The sequence below is a fragment of the Falco cherrug genome, chromosome 6, assembly GCF_023634085.1.
Source record: "Falco cherrug isolate bFalChe1 chromosome 6, bFalChe1.pri, whole genome shotgun sequence".
Taxonomy (NCBI): domain Eukaryota; kingdom Metazoa; phylum Chordata; class Aves; order Falconiformes; family Falconidae; genus Falco; species Falco cherrug.
Window position 1 is genome coordinate 6,860,739 of NC_073702.1, and position 24,872 is coordinate 6,885,610.

At 42.4% G+C, this 24,872-nt stretch overlaps 1 protein-coding gene across 3 annotated transcripts; it reads right to left on the reverse strand.

Moving 5' to 3' along the window:
• Positions 1-549: 549 nt before the first annotated feature.
• Positions 550-24,727, reverse strand: MRAP2 (melanocortin 2 receptor accessory protein 2). 3 transcript variants are annotated; one of them, XM_055713438.1, is made up of 5 exons: positions 24,463-24,727; positions 14,550-14,653; positions 13,260-13,409; positions 8,515-8,614; positions 550-3,334 (listed from the first exon to the last, which is right to left on the reverse strand). In XM_055713438.1, the coding sequence occupies exons 3-5, from the start codon at positions 13,384-13,386 to the stop codon at positions 2,941-2,943; spliced, it is 621 nt and encodes a 206-aa protein (XP_055569413.1). In that variant the 5' UTR covers positions 13,387-13,409; positions 14,550-14,653; positions 24,463-24,727; the 3' UTR covers positions 550-2,940. The 3 variants fall into 3 exon arrangements, with proteins under 3 accessions (XP_055569413.1, XP_027653746.1, XP_027653747.1); XM_027797945.2 differs by lacking the exon at positions 24,463-24,727 and adding an exon at positions 15,585-15,723; XM_027797946.2 differs by lacking the exon at positions 24,463-24,727 and having other exon boundaries at positions 14,550-14,672.
• Positions 24,728-24,872: the final 145 nt, after the last annotated feature.

Here is a 24,872-nt window from a genome sequence, read left to right on the forward strand (position 1 = left end):
ATTAAGAAAACTTGCAACAGCTCCATTTTCAAACACCATTAAATTCCAAGTACTCCTTTTGAAGGGTTTTACCCTGGTCAAAACTTTTCTGTTCACAGTGAACTGACTCATGTTGATTTTCTGGGAAGAGATTAATTTTTTAAACATATTACATAAAGTCAGTTATTATATCAATCTCCCTTGAGGTAAAACATTGTGTCTATTAGTTCTTAAAAAGGAGAAAGAAAGAACAGCTTTAAAATAACTGCTTTTGAAGGCTGGAGAAAGCTTCTGCATTTGCCTTCGACTCTGCTGTAATGCAGAGGCAGAGCAAAACCCTGAATCAGACTGTGCTGCTGGCACGCTGCTTCTGAAGCCACGGGGGAGCTGTGCAGTGGGGACTGCCGGGTTATTTTTCTGTGAAAAAGCAGCATGAAGGACTTCAGCGATAGAGGGGAGATAAGGTGAAAAAGGAAGAACCATCAGGGAAAAACTGAAGCAGGAACCAAACACAGGATTAATAACATTCTTCAGAAGGACACTAGGAATACAATTCAAATGCACTCTAAGTTAAGTTGGCATTACCTCTTGCTCACTTTATTAAATACCTTTCATCTAGGCATTAAGTGTCACCAGTATTCTTACACATGAACACTTCTTTCTCCCTAACGTAGCAGTTCAAAAGCCAAAAAGATTTAAGGTAGCAGAAGGAAAACTTAGGTTAGCCCACGGGTAATAGCAAGCTTTTATTTTTCTAAAACCAGACCTGCATTATTTTGAAATGCAGTTTTAAATGCTTTAAAAATAAACTTCATTTTTTAATTGCAGAGGAAATGGGTTCTACACTGATTTCCCCTCATTTCAGCAGCTCTTCTGTTTTCAAGCATGGCAAAGGAAAAACAGATGAAAAGAACAGATCAAACATCACTGAAGGCAGCTCGCTCACCCTGACACAGGCTATAAAAGCCACATTTAGTAGAAGTCCCAGAGCTTGTTAGCAAGAACAATCAGACAAAGCTTAACCATCAGATAGTTAACAATTGTTTGAGGTGCCTCAGCGGGAAGCAGTTGCCACATTCAGATTTTTCAAATTTCTTAATTTGGGAAGAGAAAAGGGAAGCCCACAGCTAACAGCCTTCATACTTGTGGTTAAGTACTTAGAAGCAGCGTACTGGAGACCTCCACTGCAACCCGTGCAGCTAAGCTCATTTGTAACGGGGTTCACATCCGTCTTCTCTTGGGAACTATTTTCCAACAGTAATCTGCTAGCTTTAAACAGGCTCTGCTTTAAGTAGAATCCCATTACTTTAAACACTAGGAAGTAGTGCAAAAGTTACATTTGACAACAGGAAATTCAGGTATAAATGGTTTATAAGGTTGTAAGAGATAAAAACAAAAGTTTTCCCCCACTCTGTATTCTCTAACTGCATAACCCGTTCACTACTTTTTCTATTTGTCAGGTGAAAGAACAATGAGTGCATCAGCATTTAAGTGTCTGAAAAATGTATCAGCAGGCCATTGCTGCATTTTCACTCTGACTCAAACACCTATAACAAAGCAGGTTAGTTTCAAGAAAACCCAGTCAGGCACGGTATGTTGAATCCACTCGTTTCATTTCAGTTAAGAGCTTCCTGCAGAGCACTCTCACTGGAAGTCCAGCAGAGGGTTTGAACCTGGTTCCTCTGCATCCTCTGTGCTTGCTCTAAAACCATTTGGCCATTAGTTACCATCTTCTGAAGAAAGCTGAAACATGATTTCAGTACTGGCTAAGGTTCAGAACCTCACTCCTCTCTAAGAAATAAATTTAAAGGTTGAAATTTCACCAATTCCTTAACAAACCTTTCCCTGGGAGAACAGCTGTGGTGGCAGCACCATCGCAACTGACTACAAAAAGATGGAGGAAGTGCAGCTCAGCTATGCTTTTGGAGTTGGTCCTCTCAGCAGCTCAAAGCCTGCCAGCCCTTCACTGAGCCCACTAGTCAATAAACAGCCATTTATAGAGCCAAAAAACTATAGGAAGGTTCAACCTACGCATCTTCAACCTCAAAACATAACACCAGCTTAGCATACGACCACCATTTGCATATAATAACTGCTGGCAAAAGATAACAGTTTCCATCTGATTTCAGCTACTGAATCCTGCACTTACCGAACTGGAAGTTTGCATCACCAATCAAGAAAAACCAAAAAAAACCAAAAAAACAAGCCACCCCAAAACAAACCAGAAAACCACAAAGTGTCAAATTACTCTGTGTGTGTGTGTAGAATACTAATTCCAGGTCATCACTGGGCACCTATCAGAATGTCACTGTGAAGTAATGTAATTACAGGCACCAGTTTGCTTTTACCCAGCAGCAGGTGGTGGTATCATTTCGTAAACTTTGTAACCAGTTTAAAATGCAAGGTACTCCCTCTGGAAGCTTTGTAAGTTGGGTTTAACCTGCACTGGAAAGCAGTGAGGAATCAGAAACTGGTGTTAATGCCAAGCAGATATGCATTGTGCTGAGTTTCAGGTGTCCCTTTTCGGGAGCGGCAGAAGCTGTAGAACCTCCCCAGGGGCTGCCTGTTGATTCCTTGCTCCAGTCTTAACTTGAGGTTTACACTTTTCTTGGCCAAGGAGTTTTCGTACACCTCGAATGCCAGGCTCCAGCCTTCACAGTCCCCATAATATTATTATGGTACCCTTCAAAAGCTGGACACAAGCAGTCATTTAAAAAACACAGAACAAAAAAAGAAATTTAAAAAGTATCAAGAAGCAAAAATAATGCTGAGCAAAAGGTTTAGACCACAGAAGGCACCAGAATAAAGCAGTGTTTTACTTCTTGTCTAAACAGAGTTCTGTCAGCGGAGCCAGTCTTGCACACAATACAAAGCACAGGCCTGAAATGAAAATAACAGAAGGCCAAGAAAGGCTTCACACTGGACAATAACAGGAACATTTACCTTAAAGTAAAAGACTTTTCAGTCAAGGATCTGATGGGAAGATTGAATGACCGATTTGCTTTCTAAAATGATTGGTGGCTCTGAGATGAGGAGATCATCCTCACCTAGTGAAGAATTCTGCTCAGTGTTCACAAAGTTAGGTATGTTAAATTTTGTAAGACAATGCAGGTCCTCCTCAAACATTCCACTGCTCCTGGGAACTTCCTGGAAGTGGGTATTACTCTCCAGACCTGGACCCTTCTGACTTTGTTTTGCTTTACCCAAATGTTCCACTTCATTAATACAGAAATGGAAAAGTGACTGGGATTCTTCAGTTATTTGACGAGAAAAGACCCTCTCCGACTCCAGAGGTCTTCCAAAATCTGCCACAAAGCTGTTCATACAAAATCTTTTTTCAGAAGGTTCTGCATTGCTAGGGAGGAAAAAGAAAAATACAGTAAGCACAGGAGTAAAGCTATTTGAGATCTTAACAGCAACTAAGGTTTCAGCAACCATTATGATCAGGAAGAAAGAAAACCCTACACTTTGACTACAACAGACTTCAAAAGCCAGCATTGTTTATTATTTTCTGATGAAGGTATTTTAGTTGTGATAATTTTCCATGAGCATGTTATCGATGCCAGCACTCCTAAATGGCACTCCGAGTAATCAATATACCGTAATAATCTACTCACTGAACGCACTTAGAAATACTCTTCAGTATTTCCTCTCAATATCAAGTAATAACAAGTTTTTTAAGATGGCTTGCAGAACATTTTGAGAAAAATCTTTCCAAGGCCTAGACAGCATTGCTGTCACTAAAGACATGATTTGAGTGCCTGGCTGTCCAGACCTCACACCATCCTTTCCACTGACTTCAGTCAATGACATTCAGATTGCCAAATTAGGACAGCTGGAGCTAAAGACTATCAGGTAGGCACAGTCTTAACCACTCGGACACGCAGCCCGGGAAGGACATCTGAACATCCTTCTTTGAGTTTTCTAGGAGCATTCACTCAAACTAGCTCCAATCTGCACGGACTTGTGCAGGAGCCAGGAACAGCTGGGCATGAGAAAAGCTCAAGCCAGACAAAGATTTTTGGATAGCAATACATTCTTTGCAAGGCTGAATCGATATGCTGTCATCACAAAATGCAAGTTATTTGCATCTGAAAGGCAGTAGAGGTATTCAGAGGATGAGCAGGGAGAAATCTAAACATATTCTCAGAATGTAAGTTTTGTTAAGTAAGAATTAATAAATCTTACCATTTACATATGAACATGTAGCCAATGACACTGGAGCCAGACAGCTGGACACCTAAAGGTGCACACAGCACTTAAAATTACAGTGTTTCTCTGAAAAATCTCTTAATTCTTTCAAGGCTGCGGTAGGAGGCGAGTGCCTAACATGCTTTTGAAAGCCTTAGATGGCACCTTCAGAAATCTACCCCTAAAACCTTCAAGGTCACAGGATACCTACCATTAGTCTTTTGTTCATAGTTAAAGATCCCTGCTTCTAAAATGCTGATTCACTTCCATTACATGACACAAGAATGCTATCCTAACAACATCAGTTACACCAGCCTTCAAATCAAAGTACTCCTCTAGTTTGTCAGAACTGTATTGGCTCATTCTGCATTTCAAAGCGAAGCACGTGGAAGCATAACGTTTAAATTGATGCAAGACAAACCAGTAACTAAGTAATAGTCTGCTGTATACACAGCAGGAGACAAACACACTGGAGTAATAGTGCAGTAGCCTTCAGAACTGATGACTAACATGTAAGTATTTCTAGTACAACAGAAAGCACCACTGAATGTATGCTGCATGTATAGTTTCGCGAATCTGGCACCAAGAGTTTTATGTAGCATGGTGGCACAGACAGTGGAGGTGGCAAGTAAGCACAGAAAGGACAAGCACCGTAAGCCTTGGAAGAAGTGACTTTGGAAATAATCTTGAAATGCATCCACTAGAAAAGTAAAACTAGTTTATAGGTGTGGAAAGTGCTTTATAATCTAGTGTGCTGTGAAGGAGCAAAAGCTGACTGTAACACAAGACTGGAATGGCAACCTGATCTAAATGGAAGAACAGAAGATGCAGAGAAATCTCCTAACAACCCACAAGCTTGAGGGTAGGTGACAGAGAACAATCCTGTGCTCAGCATGAGTAAGGAACACATGATCTAATACACAGTGATGGTTTTGGATTCTGAAATTCACAAATACTACCTGTATTTTGGGGAGGAATTTTTTTTTTTTTTTTTTAAACTAGAAACTCACACAGTCTTGCTCATTACAGTATGCAACTACACCTCAGCGTCTTAACTTTTCAGAACACTCAAAATATGAAAAGTAGCCCTAGTTTTGCTGTGAAAGGGGAGCACTGCTACCTGGGGGATGAAATCCATTGTGCTATACTTGGGCCAACAGGACCTTCTGAGCCCCAGAAGCTGCCAACAAAGACAGCAAGAAGGTGAATGCCAGACACCTTGAGCCGCATACACACCGAAAGCCACTCAAAACAAGCAGCTGCCAATGAACTAACCCAGGCTCCCTTTTCTGGGAACCTTCCAGCCTACCATGCTCAGTTCTGGTCCACTGGATTCAGTATTAAGCTCTGGACTCTGCCCGCTGGACTTGAGTGCACTGTCAGGGTACAGACCACTTTGCCCAATATACCCTTCCAGCAGGAGCATAGTGGTTTGGAACTGACGTTTGAGATCCCCATCTTAAACACCTCTTCTCTCAACACTCCCTGAAGTGACCTGGGGTACTTGGCAAACCATGGAAAGCGGTAACTAGCCAATCCTCCACAGTAACAGGAGTTGGCATCCCAAAAGGAACTCAGGGAGATCTAAACAGATCCTTCGCACCAGTCCAGAAGTGCTACCCTGAACCTGAGGAACCTTCCTGATTAACATCGGCAAACATACACATATATCTGTAGAAGTTTTTTGTTTCAGTGGATCTGCGTTTCTCTGAGTGGATTTCACTCCAGAATCCTTAACCAAAACCAAATGATTTCTTAAAATTATCAGTCAATTCACCTTTACTGCAACTAGTTGTACAACCTGCCTCAATAGCTGCATGAAACTTTGAGATGACATCAGCCAGTATTCTGTACAGATAGCTTACATGAACACATGCATTTGTTGCACAAATGCATTAAGGATGTTTATAAACACAGAAGCAAACAGTGTAATATCTTCTCCCAGGTGATGAATGAGAGCACTCTTCAAGCAGAAATTCAGAAATCTTGTCAACAATTTTTTTTTTTTGTTGCATAAGCTAATGTTCTACAGATACTAATATGTAAGCAAACAAAAGCACAACAGACATCATTTCCATAACTAATGAAATTTCTACCTCTCCCCATCATATTCTGACCATTTTCTTCTGGTCTGAGAATGTACTCAGTTCTGAACATCTTGTACAATTTTGAAAAGTACATGCTATCATACTTTATATTGAGCCAAGAAAAGCATAGCGCTAGAAAAATCAGAGTATTGTACTTTGGATCCATCCATCTGAACACAGTTACACTTCTCTCTCACATTAATGGTACTTCAAAGAACAGCTGAATTGACTTACTGAAGTCAGAGACACGTCCATCAATCAGGCTGGCTTTCTCACAAGACCTAGGAATCCCATTAACATCCGTTTCTAAAGGAGGACTGCAAGACAGCCCACTAGTGAAACGGTGAGTCATGAAGAATCCAGTCAGGTAGCAAGACAGAAGATTCAAGCAAACTAAAGCCACAGCCTGCACTGGTTTTACAGGTAGGCATTTACGTTCTCCAGTTTTTCAATACATGTATCAAAAATAAGAGGAAAAAACAGTATTCGGTGCCCTTAGCATATTCCTGGATGATCTATTTCCAGTACCATACACATCTGGTTATCAGATCTCAAAAAAAAAAAAAAAAAGCTCAACTTTGTTCAAGGTGCCAACTCAGCATACATAGTACATGGGCAAGCATCCAAACACACAGCTCCCAAAGCACCATAGAAGTTTAAGGCAGATAGAGAACAGAGTCACTGGGCTCACTTCAGCAACTGAAGGAAAATGATATTAAGATATAGGTGGGAAGGGACTTCTGGATGTCTCTAGCCTAACGCCCTGATGAAGGCAAGGCCAACTCTGAATTCAGTTCGCATTACCTGGATGTAGAAGTTGACCAAAGATGGGGGTTTCACAAACTCTCTAGGCAACGTGTTCTGAGAAAATTGATGAATAAAGCAGAAAACCAGTGGGTGATGTCAAGCAGGCCTCTGCTACCTGAAAGTGCATTTTTACAAGTGTACAAGACTCTTGAAAAATATCCATATTAAATTCCCTTCGTTTATATTTGACTTATCACTTCTTTCCCTCTCAAATTATTCACGTGGGATACAGACTCAGATGCTTACCTAAAAAACAAGATCTCCAGGGAAAAGAGGCAGCACACCAACACTTGAAAGGACTTCAAACATACTTGAGAGCAAGGTCTGGCTACTTTATGACAGTCTGTCAGGCAGGCAAAAATACCAGTCTCTCTCTCTTTCTCACCAAAGCAAAAATTCAGGAGCACAGAAGAGGCTCACTATATACGTATTTCCTCTCTAAAGTGGCCCTGTCTCTAGAGATGTGCTATTACACGAAATTTCAGAGCCACTCTACATATGACGACTAAATAGCAAAGGGCCTTCAGCAGGCCCAGATAGACAGGCTGCTTTAGGAAATGACAAGCACTACCAATTGCCTTTCACAATCAGCTTCTCATCATTGCTACCTGCCTGCAAGCGATCTCACTCTCCAGAGAGGCTTTTTACTTCTACTTTACGGCACACAAGCCAGAGAGGAGATGTGGGTTCAGACTTTCTCAGAGGAAGGGACACTGACAGCCTGCATGCTGTGCAAATGCAGATAAATGGTTGAGGCGAGGCATGGTCTGCACATACTTAACAGCCAGAAAGAACAAGAAAAAATGTTGGTTTGTGATTTTCAGGGACTCTGGTGTTAAAGGTGGAGCCAATCTGTACTTCAGCATCTACTAGAATTTCTCAGCAGAAACTAAGACACTCAGACTAGGGGAGCTACAGAGTTAAGGGAAGATTTTGTAAATACTACTGACATCTGCCTTTTGGACTTGAACACTCAAGCATGTAGAAACTCACCAGACTTCAACCTCCTTAGTTTAACATGTGCACTGCATTTTATTTGTATATCTGTCAATATTCACATTTCTCTGTTCCACACCGTAACATAAGCCTACCTAGAATGACCCCATTTATTTGCAGAACAGTACTCTGAACCCACCTGTTTGGCAGCCTACCCACAGAACTTCCTTTGAGCATAAAAATGCATACATGCAGCTATTCCCTTCTCTACGTGCCTACTGACTGTGTGCTAAACAGGGAACGGGTTAATAACAATTCTCCAGAACTAGCGTCCTAGAAGTGCTTGGAACAAAGACCTTCTGAACAAAGACTGCACCTTTTCATAAGAATGGACTAGAACAAGACATCGCTGAGCCAGTGCAATGTCAGCACTGTCACTGCTTGTTTGGGGGCTGCAATAGAACAGACGTGCCACTTCGCAAGCGGTATTTGTTATCCCAGTTTTCAGACTCACTCTTGATGTGGTGCCCCCGTCTTTGTCAGCAGGGTCAGGACAAAAAACATGAAGATGACAAAAACTGCAAGACCAACCCAAAATCCAATCACAATGGAATCTGGTGAAAAAGAGAAAACAAGATGATTAGTATTTAACCTGCACTTGCAGAAAGTTTCCTTCCATATGCAGCATGACTGCAAATCCCAAAATACTTTATTCCCAACTGGCAAAGAAGAAGGATGATCAGATTTGTCGTTACCTATTTTTAAACAGAAAGCTGCCACTGAAGCTCTTGTTTCGAGTCCAAATTTTACTGATGTCTGGACAAACCAGAAACAAGGTGAAAGAGGAGAGACATTGAAATCTCTTGATTAGTAAAATAAGATCAGCTCCCTTTGTGATTCCTGGCCCATTTCCAAGTATTGCTTTGGAGACAACTTCAGTACTAGAACTCAGAAGAGAGGATTATTTGATTTTCAGAAAAAAAAACCCACCTGTCCTTGTAGAATTGAGCCCCTGATATTTTAAATTATTTCTGCCCCAGACCATTAGGTTTCTAGGTATCGATAGATCTCTTTGCCATAATAGGTTTAGGAAGATCTAGCTTTCTTTCAGTGGTAAGATAGAGGGTTCTCAAATAAACAGAACCACAGATAAAATGATTTGCTACCTCAACAAGTACCAATAACCAATATACAACACATTTTTTGAATAATTTTTAATTTGTGTTTCCAACTTGCATACAGAAAACTGCAATAAAAAAAAAAAGTCAGAGGAGCCAAATGCATTTGAACAACAAAAAGTCAAACCACCAGTTAAGGAAAACACCAATGCAAATATAGAAGCAATTGGGAAAAGCATGGCTTTTTGGCTGTGTGCATAAAATGTACCTACTGTTCTCATTTATAGCCAGTAGACCCACGGACAAATCACTAGTCCTACTAAAAACAAATTTATGTCCCCTTATGACTACAAAGTTGGTCCACAGTTGCTCCTGAAGGGATCCCAAAGCTTCCAGGAACTTCATTAAGAAGGGTCCAAGTAGGACAAATATTTCCAGACATCAGTTGATAAGCATGGTCCAAAGTTACAGAGCATCAACTCAAAATATGACCTGGTCCAGGACCCACAGTATACAGGCACTTTTTCACCTGTCATTTCAGTTGGTTGGTTGGGGTTTTTTTAATGCAAATATTCAAAATGTCCACTATAAGAGTTCAAAAAACCTTAACATACAAACATGCAAGAGGAAAGTCTTGGTCAGGACAGGTATTCTACCTACCCTTAACCTCTCATGACACAGCTACTACTGAACCTCAAAGATACTCACTGGCTGTAAAGCTACGTAACAATTTGTCTGACCCAGTACAGCAGGCACAGCACAGAACTTCTGCCAGCCCTTTGGATCTCCTACAGGACTTATCTAAAGACACCAGAAAACAAGGAATCAGCTATCCTGCCTGTTTCTTGACCCCAATGGTTAATCACACTCCCACTGTGAAATACCTTCCATGCTAAAAGCCAGATCTGGGACCTGGAAATCAATTCAAACCATTTTCTCTTTCTCCGTGAAGTCAAATTGCCTGCTGCACTTGAGATTTTCTCCCTGTGAAAATACTTCATCACAATCAAGTTGCTCCTTAATCCATTTTCTGGTAAGCTAACGAGGTTAAGTTTCAAGTCTCCTGCTGCAATGTTTACTTCACCTCTCCTCTGCCACATCTCCCCCTCTCAACACCCTTTGTAAAATAACTACAGGGTGGTTCAAGTATAGGTCTCCATGATGCGTGTGTAAGTTTGCAATACTCCGTTTTGTTTAAAGCATATTGATACAAGTTTATTTCTGTAATACCATGCATTATGAGCCCTAAATTATTTTCAGAATCATTCTGTAAGTATAGCCTGTATGCAGTGGTTCAAGATGCATCTTTGTGTTTGGCCTTACTAATACACAACAATAGCTCATTATTATCTACCACACTACAGGACTTTGTAGTACCTGAAAAGAAACACTCCCATTAAAAAATTTACCACTTAACCATTCACAGCTACTAGTACCTACCAATTAGTTAGACGTGCTTCAATCATATGCAACTGCATTGATAAACAGAATGTAAAGTCTGATCAAATAAGATGTCTAAAAAAACATGCATAGATTATATTATTAAAGCTGCAAAACTGAACTCATCAGCTATAGAAAAAACATAAAAGCGAAACATGTTAAAAAAAAATAATCAAGATTCTGATAAGCTCTACTACTCCCCACAAAAGTCACACCACCAGCACTGCATGCTGAATAACAAGTGTCTTGTGGTTTGTTTGGTGTTCACCCCCAGCAGAATTCCAAAGTATACTGAGCTTAAAGCTGCATTTTCCTTGCTTTGTTGTGGCTCCTGACACAAATCCAGCCCTCTGCTGCATCTATTACATTCTTTGGCTTTGTTTAAAATTAAAGCAGGCGGCCCAAGTTCTCTTCAATATTTCATTTAGGTCTCACTCATTTAAGTGCAAATTACCCAAACCTACTAACTTCTAAACATTTATTAAAAATAAATTGTATATAACAAAATTTATTCAAAAAATATGGTATATATGACCATATTTATAACGCTGCCCCAAGTTACAAATAGATTGGGAAAATATCCCACGACTTTCTCAAGTTGCAGTATCAACCTTCCTTTCCTTTGTCGCACAGACTCGTAACATCCTGGCAGCAGTTCTGGCTCCCTGATCATTCCTACGTATTTTTCCTCCCTCTAAAGTTACTGAGGTTTCTTCTGTTCCAAAGGCACAAAAAAGGACTGTTCTTATCTCTGCCAGTCACAGATATCTCCTGGCTATCTTTATCTACTTACTTTTTAAAGCTTTAATTTACAAAACATCTGGTGCCTACTCTTCTGGATTTTCTCATTTCTAATTCCCGTCTTGGCTACTCCTCAGGCAGAACACACTTTTTGCTTGTAAAACAGTTGGGTTTATTTCAGTCATATATTTTGACAAGTCACTGTGGCATCTGAACATCTCATCTTCTCTCCACCTCCCCCCCCCCCCCCCCCCCCCCGAAGTGTATTTTTGTGTGTTACATTGTTATGTGAACATTTTTCTTCACAGGTCACTTTGCATTAATTTTTTTTCCTCCGCTTTCAGAAAACAGGCTTCTGAATTACTTTGTATATACATTAAATTTTTAGAAACCTCCCCAGACCTACCACTAGTACATCAAGCTCCAGCTGGAAAGGAGTTGTGACTTCTGTCCATTCTCTAGGAGGAGCTGCCCAGAACCCTCCTGCTCTACAAACAGCAGCCAGGCAGCAAAGCTGAGCTGCCACACTTAGCACAGCGATCACTTCAATGGCAAGCCAAGATTTTTCTGTTTTGCATCTTTTACAATCCAGAGAATTACCTTTTTTTTTTTTTCTTCACATCACACTCTTTGGTACACTGAGCTAAAAAGAAGGCATGTACATAACACTGCAGCTAATCTTTGTAATCAGTAATCTTTGTAATCCCATTTGGTCTCTGATTAAGTGGAAGAATGGCATTTAAATTAGAAACATGATAAAAGCTAACCTGCATTTTTCAAGTGCCTAACATTTGTAAAAATACAGACAGTAATAAGCAGGCTTTTGGGGGAGGTGGGGGAAGGTAAAGTACGATACAGGCTAAAAAGCAAATTCTGCTCTAGTTTTTTAAAAGCATTAATAACTTCAACCAGTTTCTTCTGTCCCTTACAGAGCCTCCCCAAAACCTCCTGACTGTGCAGAGCCAAGGGAGATCAGCCTTTCTGGGCTGCTGTTCGCCACTGCAGGCAATTCTCTTTCCTAGTCTGAATCCCTACCACGACAAATGATGCAGAAATTACGCATCCCACACTGGACCAGTGCTCCAGCACTGGATGGAGACCCTTCCCCAGTACTCTGGTGTTCAAAACCTCTCACAGCGTATCCAGCTCAGAAATAAAGAAACAAGATGGTTTGGTTCTCTTTAGCAAAGCACTTGCAAAACACTTCCAATTCTGAGTTAGTCTGTTACTTTTGTTTGTTTGTCTTCTACTCACAACCATCTCCTCCTAAAAAAAATAATTTTCATAAAAATCAAAGCCATTGTCCAGATTTTATATAAATGTTGGTCCAGCTGTACTAGCTTGTCCTAGGTAAATTCCTCTCAATTCCTATCCGTATTTTTCATCTCTGTCATCCCTGTCCTCCACTTGTTACTTCTGCGGTAAAACAGCTCCAGTATTAACAGAACACTGAATTTAGCAAATTCCTCCTACAAAGAAAGTCCAATGATAAAACTTTCTTCAGAAGGAGAAACTTCTTTCATTTAAAATCTTATAAAAGCCTTAAATTTATTTTCTATGAATGAAAACAAGAGCAGTAAGGCTGCCCACCACTGCCTTTTTAGCATTAACAGGAACAAGAACAAAGCAATGCTGATCATGCCAAGTCGTTACCAGAAGCAGAAGCATCTGTATTTCCTGTTATAAACTGTTCCTGATAGCTGGGTATTCCTCAGTATTGACAAATTTCTACTACAGCCAAGAAATCCACGGTTTTCTCATGCACAAGAAAAGCAGTCAACAAAAAGACACAGAATAATAAAAAATTACAGTAACCTAATGAATAAAGTAATGCTTCTAATTGCCGAGAATCCAAAAAATTAGGAGATTATTTTTGTACAATAAACCATTACAAACGAAGAGCAGGAACCTTAAGGTGGGGAAGCTCAGCTGCAATAATATATGTCTCTACTAAACTTACATTTATGAGCCTTCAGGCCTTCAAACGACACCGGTCCATACTCATAGTACTCATACTCCCAGGTGTAATCAGAGTTAGACAAGGCTTGCTGGGAGGTTCTGTTAGAAATCAGCCTCAGGGCAGACATCTTGCACCTCAATAAATATATACCTGTGGGTACAAAATGCATTACTAGATATTACATACTTCTGACACACTATTTGATTTAATTGAGAATCCTTCCCTATTTATGGGATCTCTTCCTCATCACTGTTCCCAAGTGCAGACACTCATGCTTACAAAGGTGCTCTCTCAACTGTTCCTTTAAAATCCAGTATCCCTGCCTCATCAGACAAGGCTATCGCATCCCCTCCTGTTCCTTCCCCAGCCTTGGCTGGCCAACCGCCAGTCAACACTGAGCTTCTTGTCAATGGAAAGAGAACCTACATTCACTCCACAGAGATGCCTGTAACTATACAAAACCAGGCTCTTCCAACGGAATAAAGCTTTTACAGCTCAAAAACAGTAAATACCAAAGACCGCCAGCCTCAGCAGCTTAGGATGAATGCTGCCGTGAAAGTCTGGGTGAAGAACTGGCCAGACTACCAGGCTCAAAGGGTTACATTACCCATACAAAGTCTTGTTGGCAGCTGGTTATCAGTGGAGCGCACTCATAGCAAGTTCACAGATTACGTGAGGGATAGTCAAGAGGCTGGAGGGCAGAATGCTACTCAGAGGGACCAGGACAAGCTGGAGAAAGGGAGTGACAGGAACCTCATGAGGACCACCAGTGCAAAAGTAAAGTCCTGCATCTGGGAGGGAATAACCCCATGCAGCAGTACAGGCTGCTGGGGAGCAGCTCTGCAGAGAAGGCCCTGTGATGAACAAGCTGAATGTCAGTCAGCAACATGCCTTGTGTACTGGGCTGAATTAACAAGACTCTAGCCAGCAGGTCAAGAGAAGTGTTTACTCTTCTCTACTCACCACTGGTAACACTATATCTGGGGTACTGTATCCGGTTTTGGTATCCAAAATAACAGAAAGATATGGACCCACTGGTGCCAGTCCAGTGGAAGGCCACCAAGATGGTCAGGGAGCTGAAATACAGGATGCATGAGAGCCTAAGGGAACTGGGTTTGTTCAACCTGAAGAAGAGAAGGCTCCACGGAGACCTTCATGGTGTCTGCAGTAACAGAGTGCACAGAGATTCCAGAGCCAGACTCTGCTCAGAGGTGCAGAGTGAAAGGACAAGCAGCAACGAACACAAATCAGGAAACAGGAAATTTAAATTAGATACAAGGAAAACTTTACCTGATTTAGTTGAACATGCTTTGAGCAGGAGGTTGGACCATGCGACCACCAGAGGTCCCTTCCAACCTAAATTTCTCTGTGCTAGTAACAGCTTCAATATGGCACTAGGGAAGGAAGATAAAACAGGAGTGATTTTCTCCACAGATTAACAAAAACTGCAACGCAACATTAAACATCATTGAATTGTCTTGATAGATATTGCTGTCATTACCACAACACTGCACTAGGGATTTAGGTTTTGCAGATTAGGGTGGGTTTTTTTTCAGAATACTAGACAGTTTTATGCACACCAAAAGAGAGCACATCTCTACACAACACATCTGCTGCAGCAGCTGGAGTCAGGACATTCAACTTGAAACATATTACAAAATACTTTTTGTAAAAGCAAATCGAGCTTTGGGTAATTTTGCATTCAATTAAAACCCAGCAGAGTGAAGACTTCATGCGGTTCATAGAACTATTGCAATCAGTTGTTCTGTGGACAATGAAACTTCTCAGAACACAAACTCAAATCCAGATAAAATTTCTTGAAAAGAAGGGCCCTAAATAGTCACGTCACTCAAAATACCTGAAACTTCAGTCAGCCCTAAGATTAATTAAATTGACTAAGGCTGTGCAAGGAAGGCATGTTGTTCAAGTGCTAGGAGGGCCATACCTAAAGAACAAGAATCCGGCACAAAACGAAGAACATAAATGCACCCAGGCAATACGAACAGCATTTCAGATATGTAAAAAAGTTATTTCTGCAACTATTTTGCCATGAGCAAATGGTGGCAGAAATGCCTCAAAACAATTTTAAATAAATAGTGAAGTACACCTGAAGTAAGCTTCATACCCAGTTACAACATTCAGAACATTAAACACATACCAAAACCTGACTAGCAAGTGACAAATCATTTAAAACAAGAAGCGGGTCTATTTTTCAACTTAAATTGGCTTAGTTTATACAATAAGCAACTTGCTAACAGGGGCAGGGAGGAGGTGGTGACCAACCCCATTCTTGGGTCAGGATAAGGAGCTTCAGATTACCCTCACCTTCCCTCCTTTAGCCACTCAGAAAGCTCCCAGTGAGAACAAGCAGCCTGAAGCACAGAGGAGGAAGAAAAAAAGATGGCTGTAATGGACAACCCAGTTCATGGCTGAGGATGTTTCCCAACCCTTTAAGAACATGACAGAAAGAGGTAAGTAACTTTAAGTGCCTGTGTTAACAGTGAAGTTCCTCCTTTGCTTTCCCAGTGTCAAGAAAACCTTCTTATTTCCTGGAGTCAAAGAAAGAACGTCTAATTAAGCTTTAGACAGAGTTTTTCTTGTTTTAAATCAACCAAAGTGACTAATGCCTCTGGGAGAAGCAAACAGCACAGAGGAAAATCCAAGATTCCTGTCCTAGTTTGCTCCCATCTCAGCTCTGTCAGATGCCTCTTACAAGATTTTGTGTTTCATTTTGTGAGTGGGCCCGAGGAGACTACATGGTACAGAAGGTTCCCACCATCTTTTCCCCCCGGCTTCCTCTTGATGTTTTGTTGATGATGCATCTCTTGACAAATTTTATTAGCACATTCCTGTTTAATTGTATACTCTTCCAGAGGAGTCTTTCATTTAAATATTTCTTACATGGCATCACCAATGTTCACTGTCACCTCCTCACTTTCAGCATTATAAAAAGAGCTGAACAGGAATCCACAGAACTAAAACTACAGAGTAAGGTATATGAACAATCCAAAAAATGTTTCTTCCTGCACTTCAAGTGCAGGTAGATGGGATTAGCTGGCGCACACGCAGATCTTTCTCCTGATCTAGTCACTAGTGTCCATTTATGATTTATGGGGACAACAGCCACTTCTAGGACACAAAGAATCTGTTTGGGTTTAGTCTTCAGTTAGGACTAGAATCTCCAGTGTTTCACCACTGACTACAAGCATTTCTAGACTTCCTTTCACCATAGACAAGCCACTATCAGAGGGAGAGGTGCTTACTGAAACCTGGGTCACCAGCTCGCAGGTTAAGCTGTGCCTCAGGCTTTGCAGGACATACAAAATACACCTCTAAACCATTCAGTAGAGCTAAGCATAAGCATTGTCCCAAACTAGCTTACAGCTCACTTTGGACGAATGTCTCCAAAACCTCAGCCTGAAAAACGTTAAAACAAACCTTTTATTCTACTTGAAAAGCCAGCCTAGTGTGGTGGAAGAAGGACCAGCACAGCTAAAGCAGTGAACATTAAGACCTTGCATCTCCTGAGGAAGGGCAAAGCAGGGTGAGCTGGCATGCTAGCAGCCTGCCAGGTGCATTTGCCAGGCTGCACCAGGTCACGGGAGGACTGTGGGGGCCAGATAAGGGCACTTCCCTTCAGGGAAGGAATTCTCCCAGGAGATGCACTCAAGCGCTCTTTCTGCCAGGAATGGACAGCAGTGATTCATCCCACAGCTCTGAGGCATGACAGAAAGCCCCTCTAATTGACCTTGATGGAGGGGTTTTTTGAGACCCACAGGAACTGGTTAAGGCAAATGCAAAAGCCCCTCTGTTGACTTTGATGTGTATGAATGCAGACAGCCTTTCCTCATTCTGGATCTTTTCTTTCGAGAGCAAGTATGGGAGCAACAAAAAGCTTCACTTTGATCACTCAAGAAACCCCAGAGCAGGGCTATGTTCAGCGCTGCCAACCAGGAGATTCAGGCAGGTCACTCCTGGAAACCACAAAGGGCAAGTGTTCACAGCTGCCTTCTGGCACATTGGGTTGCTCTCGGGCAATAATGTCAACAGTGTCCTGGTTTCAGCTGGGACAGAGTTAATTTTCTTCTTAGCAGCTGGTGCAGCGCTGGGTTTGGATTTGGTGCAAGTACAATGCTGACAGCACACTGATGGTTTTGGCTGTTGCCAGGTAGCGTTTATACTAAGTCAAGTACCTTTCAGTTCCTTGGGCCCCACCAGCGAGAGGGCCGGAGGGGCAAGGGAAACAGGGAGGGGACACAGCCAGGACAGGTGACCCAAACTAGCCAAGGGGATATTCCATACCAAAGTGTCATGCTGAGTATATAAGCTGGGGAAATAGAAGGAGGGGGGAGACATTCAGCATTATGGTGTCTGTCTTCCCAAGTAACCATTATGTGTGATGGAGCCCTGCTGTCCTGGAGAAGGCTGAACACCTGCCTGCCGATGGAAAGTAGCGAATGAATTCCTGGTTCTGCTTTGCTTGCGCGTGCAGCTTTTGCTTTGCCTACTAAACTGTCTTTATCTCAGCCCACGAGTTTTCACGCTTTTCCAATCCTCTCCCCCATCCCACTATGGGGGGAGTAAGCGAGCAGCTTGGTTGCTTGACAGGGTTAAACCCACAAACAGGTACCCAGACACCCCCCATGGAGACCCAGCTGCAACTCCTGAAGTTAAATTATACCTTCATTAGAACTCGCTTGTAACCTGTGAGAGTTTGTAAGGTCACAGCTCACACCACCACTGGGGCCACAAAGCCAAGTCTGGTTTTATGTACAGCTAAAACTGACCTTGTAATGTAACCAGCAACAACTACCTCCAAGCCTGACCTGACGCACAAAAATAAATTCATGTGGACTGGTCAATGTACCTACTGTTCATTTCTGGAGCAAAAGAAACTACCAATATGGTAGACACAAGCAACCTGGTAAATTTTCAATCAAAACCTACATTTATTTTCCACATACTTCCATTCTGCTTACTGCCACAGAGTCTAAGCACTTTACAGTCTTCATCGACTAGATGAACAAACCGTTGGCCCTGTTCAAACTGTGAAGACCCCAAAAGCTAGGCAGGGAAAAAAAAAAAAAAAAAAAAGTAGCAGCATTTCAAACTGTGGGAAGCACTAGCCTGAGAAACCTTAGCACTATGCACTGACACATCAGCTCCATCAGCCAGGCAGTACAATTAACCCAGAAGTTGTTGGCTACGAGAAATTAACAACTCAGGCTGTTCCCATATCCCCTAAGTCCCCATACCAGCAACATTATTCTGCATGGCAGGAAGAGAGAACCAGCCACCACCACATTCCTTTTTACTTCATCCCAAAGATTAAGAGATTAAGTCAGAGGAAAAGTAGTCAATGTAAAAAACAAGCACAAACTTATTCACTCTGCACTGCATCAGCTGAAAGGTAATACAGACCCCATCTTTATACAACCCTACCATGTGTCTATTGCTTTGAACAAGCCGTGCTACTCCCAAGCACCAGCAAGAAGCAAGTCTGCAGGAAATACTTAACCAAATGGCCCTTGCTTCTTGCTAATTCTCAAGATCTTAGATAGGCAGGAATTGAGATCAAGTCTGTGGTCTTTTCAGGGGAATACCCAATCTTCCCACCTGCAATAAAAGAGAGGAAAGCATACTATACAAACCAAGTGAAATTTAGCAAGAAAAATAGAAAGATATCTGAAAACTGACTGTACAATTAAAAATCAATCATATAGGCCAACACCAACTGTGTGATACCTGGGACTTTTCTTGGAGAGAAAAGAAAGTACCAATGTTAACAGTGGTTATGTTTGATTGATGCTCACAAAGAGCATCATCTGCATGAGCTGTTGTACTAAAATAACAAGAATGATGTTAAATTCATCACAAAAGGACTTTATAACAATGCTAAGGAAAACTGTTGATTTAGTCACTGCTTTATCCTGGGAATTAAGAATGAGAAAGGATGAAGTTCCAGACTCATACTACTGTATTACACATCATATAACATACCTTTTTATCCTTATAACTATACAATGTAAACTAGACCCCAACAGTAAACTTCTTATACTCCACACAAATTCTCATGAAAGTGTCTTATTTTCCATGTACTAATGCTTAATATCTTGCGCTGCAATGCAGTGTAAAAGGAGGTCTCCATACCATTGTATACAATTTGGATGCTAATAGAGTAGCTACTGTTTGTACTTAGTTTAAAAGCAATGACACTACGACTTTAAAGTAAAATTTAACAAATAGAAGACCAAAACAGTTTGCCAAGTATTTTCCTAGAGATAATAATGATATAAGTAAACACTAATGCCCACTTAGTACTTCACCTCAGTAGGGGCCACCTAGAAGTTAGGCAGAAACTAATATGAAATCATACCTTACAGTGAGTTCACAGACAACTACATGGATTTGAAAATAGACAGAGCAAATACTATATGAGCTCACTCATAAACCTTGTCTGAGAAGACTGCTGAATTATACTTAACGTAGCATCACAGAAGCTTTGTATTTCTTTTGCTCTCAAAAAGTTTCAGTCCAGCACTGACAGTAAAGGAACATGAACAGTTAGTACAAAGCTACGGGGACTTGCTCCCAAAACACACTGAAGCAAATAGATTAGCCTAAAAAAGCCTTAAAAATCACAGACAGAACATAGAGTCTTGAGACAGTATTATCTACAAATAATAAATGGAATTATGGCTAACATATCTTCATTTCCTGCAGCTAGGGCAGAATTACACAATCAATTCATCATCTGGCTTCAATGTACAAAGGTGAGCTTCAGTTGAGCTCAGAAAACATTTCATTTTGACATTCAGGATGACAAAAACTGATACGTTACAAGAATTCACCCTTCCACCCAAATAATACATCTCTATGCAGGAAAGCCTCCACAAGTTGATAGTTGTTACAGTCACAGTAGAAAACGAGACTAAACCTTTCTTCTAAGTAAAGAAAAGCCTATTTTTTAAGGAGAAAATAAGTTCTAAGTTTCTGAGCATTTTTTAAAGCGGGAAGATTATATTTTCAATAGCCTTCTCCCAGACATGCCCCAGCTGAACCTTTGCTGAACCTAGTTCTGAACATGGCTCGGGAACACTGTTACAGACGCAGCAAGGCTGTGGTCAGAAGAGTGCTCTGGGTATTGCTGAGCCCATTATCCTCTCCCATCTAAAAGTCTACCTCCTCTTTGTTGTGCAGGTATGGCAGCTTCAAAAGCCAAGTTCTCTCAAGACCAACCAGACTAGAAGAAGCCCCATCACTTTTCAGTCCTATAAGGTTACAAATGCTGAGATCAATGATACAATGTAAGTACAGTCAACACTTTCCAAAAGAAAGGCTGCCTTTCCCTCAGGTGTTTGTAATACTGCCAATTCTAACCTTTCACATAGAAATTCTTAACCTTTACCCTTTCAGTAAATACCACAGACAGAGGTCCCAGGCTGATTTGTTACAGAAAACGGGAACTGGAAGAGCTCTGGCATATCTGGCTAATGACATAAGAGTAAACCACAAAGCAAGTTTGCAATTGGCCTGCCCCAAACGCATCTGCTTTTGGGCTGCACTATTTCCCTGAAATTTCCTTGCTTGGCAAAGTAGTCACCTTCTTTCTATTTTATTAAACGTCTCTTTTTATTAGTTTTATTTCCACAGAAATCTCAGTGCCGAGATTCCTTGCTAATCCTAAAGTCTGTCAATCCAATGCCTTATTCTGAATAGAAAGAAAGGAAGCTTCCACATCTCCACAGTCTTGATCAATGATCAGCCCATTGCAGGTCAACTGGAATGGCAACATCAGAAGACGAGTTAGCTGCAAGAGCTGTTTATAAAGTACCTTTTATCTATTATCATGTTAGATACCTATTATCATGTTAGAACCTATGGAAAAAAAACAAACAGCCTCCATAACAGGGACAGAACAAACTTTATTTTTTTTTATAACTAAAAGATGGCATTACATTTGAAAGCAAAAAAAATCTCACTGTGAAGAGAATTTATGTCAATGCATGTTACCCTATGCATAGGGTTACTAGACTAGATTTACTCAAATAAGCTAGTCTGCCAGTCATGAAGAAACACTGGAAGCATAGTACTTGGTGTAGCCAAAAGAACAACTGAATCCAAGAACAGAGGCAGCTGGAAGCATTTCAAATAACCACACCTAAACCAACCATTTATAACAAGGGCAAGGCTGAAAGAAGGAATTACTCCTTCTGGGAAATTCAGCACTGATTAACAGCCAGAATTATCTGGGTTCCCTTCATGTCAGTTACCTGGGCCTGAAGACACCCTGGGCCACGCAGCGGAGGTGCTGCTGCTGCACAGGCCACCCACACCAAGCTTGCGCGGTGCCCCATCGCAACGTGCTGGCCCCCGGGTTCAAATGCAGAGCAGCTCTTCATAGGGTTGCACAGCCCAGAAAACGGATGAGTGGGTTCAGGCCTTATTTCATAGATCTGTTTTGGCTTTGCATCAGTGAAAAAACCACCAAAGCACTGGGGCTGACAAGCAGAGTAGAAGCTGAGTACATTTCCCCTCTCCCATTACAAAGCATGACCCTAATCTTCATGTAATGTCCATCTGGTCTAAGTACAGACCACAGCATGCCCCCATAGCACCTCTTCACTTCTCAGTGATTCTCCCCACAAAACAGTTTTGTTCCTAATCTGCGCTAAAGCCGGCAGAAGATAAACCTGCAGAGATGAAAAAAACCATCCCAGATACAATAGACTGTTTGTTCAGAGCAACTCCCACACTTGGATATCTCACAGCCCCGGTTTGACTGTGCTACGGTGGAAATATCTTTATTTTCTGCTCTCACCCACACAGGGTTTGTAAAGCCACGATCTCTCAGATGCAAAGTTAACGCTCAAGCTTTTCAGTTTGAAAAGTCAGTTATGTATTATATTTCCTCAAGAGCTAACAAAATAAAATGTAAAAATACAGCTTTTCTTGAACACTTCCACACTTGAATGACCAACGTTTTCTGAACTTCTGTAGTTAGCCTACAATTTGATGCAGAAATTTTGCCTTAATTGGTTCAGTGAGAATTTCAGTTGCTGAAATGGTGCTGTTTATTAAAAGTCAAACTGGTCTGGGATTTTTCCAAACCAGAACCGTTTTTTTTTTTTTTCCTGTCTTTAGATCTAATTATTCCCTCCAGTGCTGCTGAAGCAGCAAACAATTTATTGTAGCACCTCAAATACAGATTTTATTTCAGGTAAATCAGACACACATCAGGTAAATCAGCAGCACACACCACAATTTTCCCATTCTTAATCCCTGCCACACATCTGTGTTACATCAGGCTACAAACAAGCAACTAGAGACCAAGGAAACATCATTAGAACAGTACAACCAAGGCCCAATGCACTGAGTATTCAGAATATCACCTTCATTTATTTGTACTAAAATTTGTACTACAATTTTGCCAGTAGTACTTTGTATCATTCATTCAAAGACTGGAATTTTGATCTAAACAGTTGAATGAGCTGCAAGAGCACCACCTGTGCTTCACCTTAAAAACCTCTTCTACCACACAGCGTACACTGACAGCCAGCAAAAGAATAGGCAGTAAATTACTTTGTCCAGCTCTAAATATTGTGAATTATACTTTTTTTTTAAAAAAGGGGGAAAAAAAGATTATCTTTTTGGTTGTGATTGATACACCCAGAATGTCTCATTATCTTCAGCAAGAATGGAGCCAGTCAGTGGAGAGCTGCCATTCCCCTGGCATCTTTCCAGGTATTACTCCTGTGTTAAAAAATTATCTTGACTCTCTGATTAGGAACCTCAATAGGAAACCACAAATGGACCAGAGAAAACCAGCAGTATTTGAGACTATTACCTGATTATCTCCAAGCAGAAACCAAAACATCTATTTATTTCCACAGCAGTTATGTAAATCTGCATCCCTTGTATATAGTCTCTGGGGGGCTCAAACAAGAGTAACAGACAGGAGCAGAGGCAGAGGCTCCCAAACACAGCAGTAGGCTAGGAGACACCTGGAAATACAAGTGCCTCAACGTTCTCACAAACAAACCCCAGCCAGCCTCGCCAAGGTAGTTTGAGACAGCATTGCTACTGCTGTCCCATTGCTCTACCAGCTACACCTGTCACAGGAGAAGTGGCAAACTAATGGCATGCCTACGCTTAAAGTCACCATCCAGCATTAAGCACTGGACAAGGTTAACATGCCAGGACGAGCAAGGCAAATGTCAGGGAACAGAGACTGTCCAGAGGGATCGGGGTCACTGGGGTAATCATTGCCAGCAAATGGAAAGGCAGAGGGCTCAGAAGGGACCTCAACTGCCTACTACACCAGTCACTGTCAACAGAGGCTGCTCACCAGAGGATGAGGCTACTAAGTAGGCTGTTAAAAAAGAGACTTTTAAGGGAGAAGGAAGAAATGGGAGGAAGAAAAAAGGAAAAGATAAAAAGAAGTATGAGAATCAGCAGAAGACTAGGGAAAAACACATGGGGGAGGATAGGAAGAGGGCAAGACTGTATAGGAGAAGCAATCTCAGGCTGAATGGAGGACAGATGTTCATCCCTTCAGTCTGAAAGCACAAAGAGAGATATTATCTGGAGAAAAGAAAAAAAAAGAAAAAAAAAAAAGAGAGAAACCCCACCACAACAAACGCACCATAAATTTACCTTGTTGGTTGACGGGGGGGGGGAGGGAAGGTTACAAACATTTTAGGTTAAATTTTTAAGTTCATTCAAATGCTCGGCATTCGGTGCAAGACACAACAGAGTCTGGGGGGACTGAAAAGAATATCTACGTATTCCAAGCAGCACGGGCTTTCCAGCTGTTTTGATTTTGAACGCAGGCTTCCTAACACGGGAAACAATCACCCCGCTACGAATTCAGGAACGTGACACAAGCTCCTGCAGGGGGCATTTTCCAGACCGCCCGCACGCACAGTGCCACCTCAAGCGTTTTTTAAATAAAATAAGAATTAGAGGAGTACTTCGGACTTCAAGGCTTGCCAAAAAAGTCGGCAGCTCTCGGTTTCGAACCACCCAGCCGTCTGGTAAGGCAGGCTGGGCTACCGCCGCCTGAGGGTGCAGCACCCGCCCCCCCCCCCTCCGCGGGCCGCACCGCAGGTCCCACCGCGGGGCAGGCAGGGCCCGGCCGGGCCGCCCCGCTCCCGCCCCCCGCTCCCGCCCGGCCTCAGCGCCGTCCCCTCACCGCACTTACCCGCACCGGGCCGGGCCGGGCGCGCCACCAGCCCCCTGAGCGCCGCGGCGCCCCGAGGCGAGCGCGGCCCCCCTGGAACGCCCCGGGACGAGGCGGCGCTGAGGGGCCGCCGGGCGGGATGAAGCCGCCGGGCGGTGACGCGCGCTCCCGCCCTCCTACCTGGCCGGGCGGCGGCACCGCCCGCGCCCCCCGACGCCGCACGCGCGCCGCGCCGCGCCGCGCCGAGCCGAGCCGGACCGCGCCTCGCCACAGCCAATGAATCAGCAGCAGCCGCGGCGCGCGGCCCGCCCGGGCGGCATGGCACGGCCACGTGACGCGCGCGGGCCAATGGGCAGCGCGGGCGGGAGCGGCGCCGCGGGCGGCGGCGGCGGGCGGCGGGTCCGGGGTCCGCGGGCGTCGAGCGGAGCGGA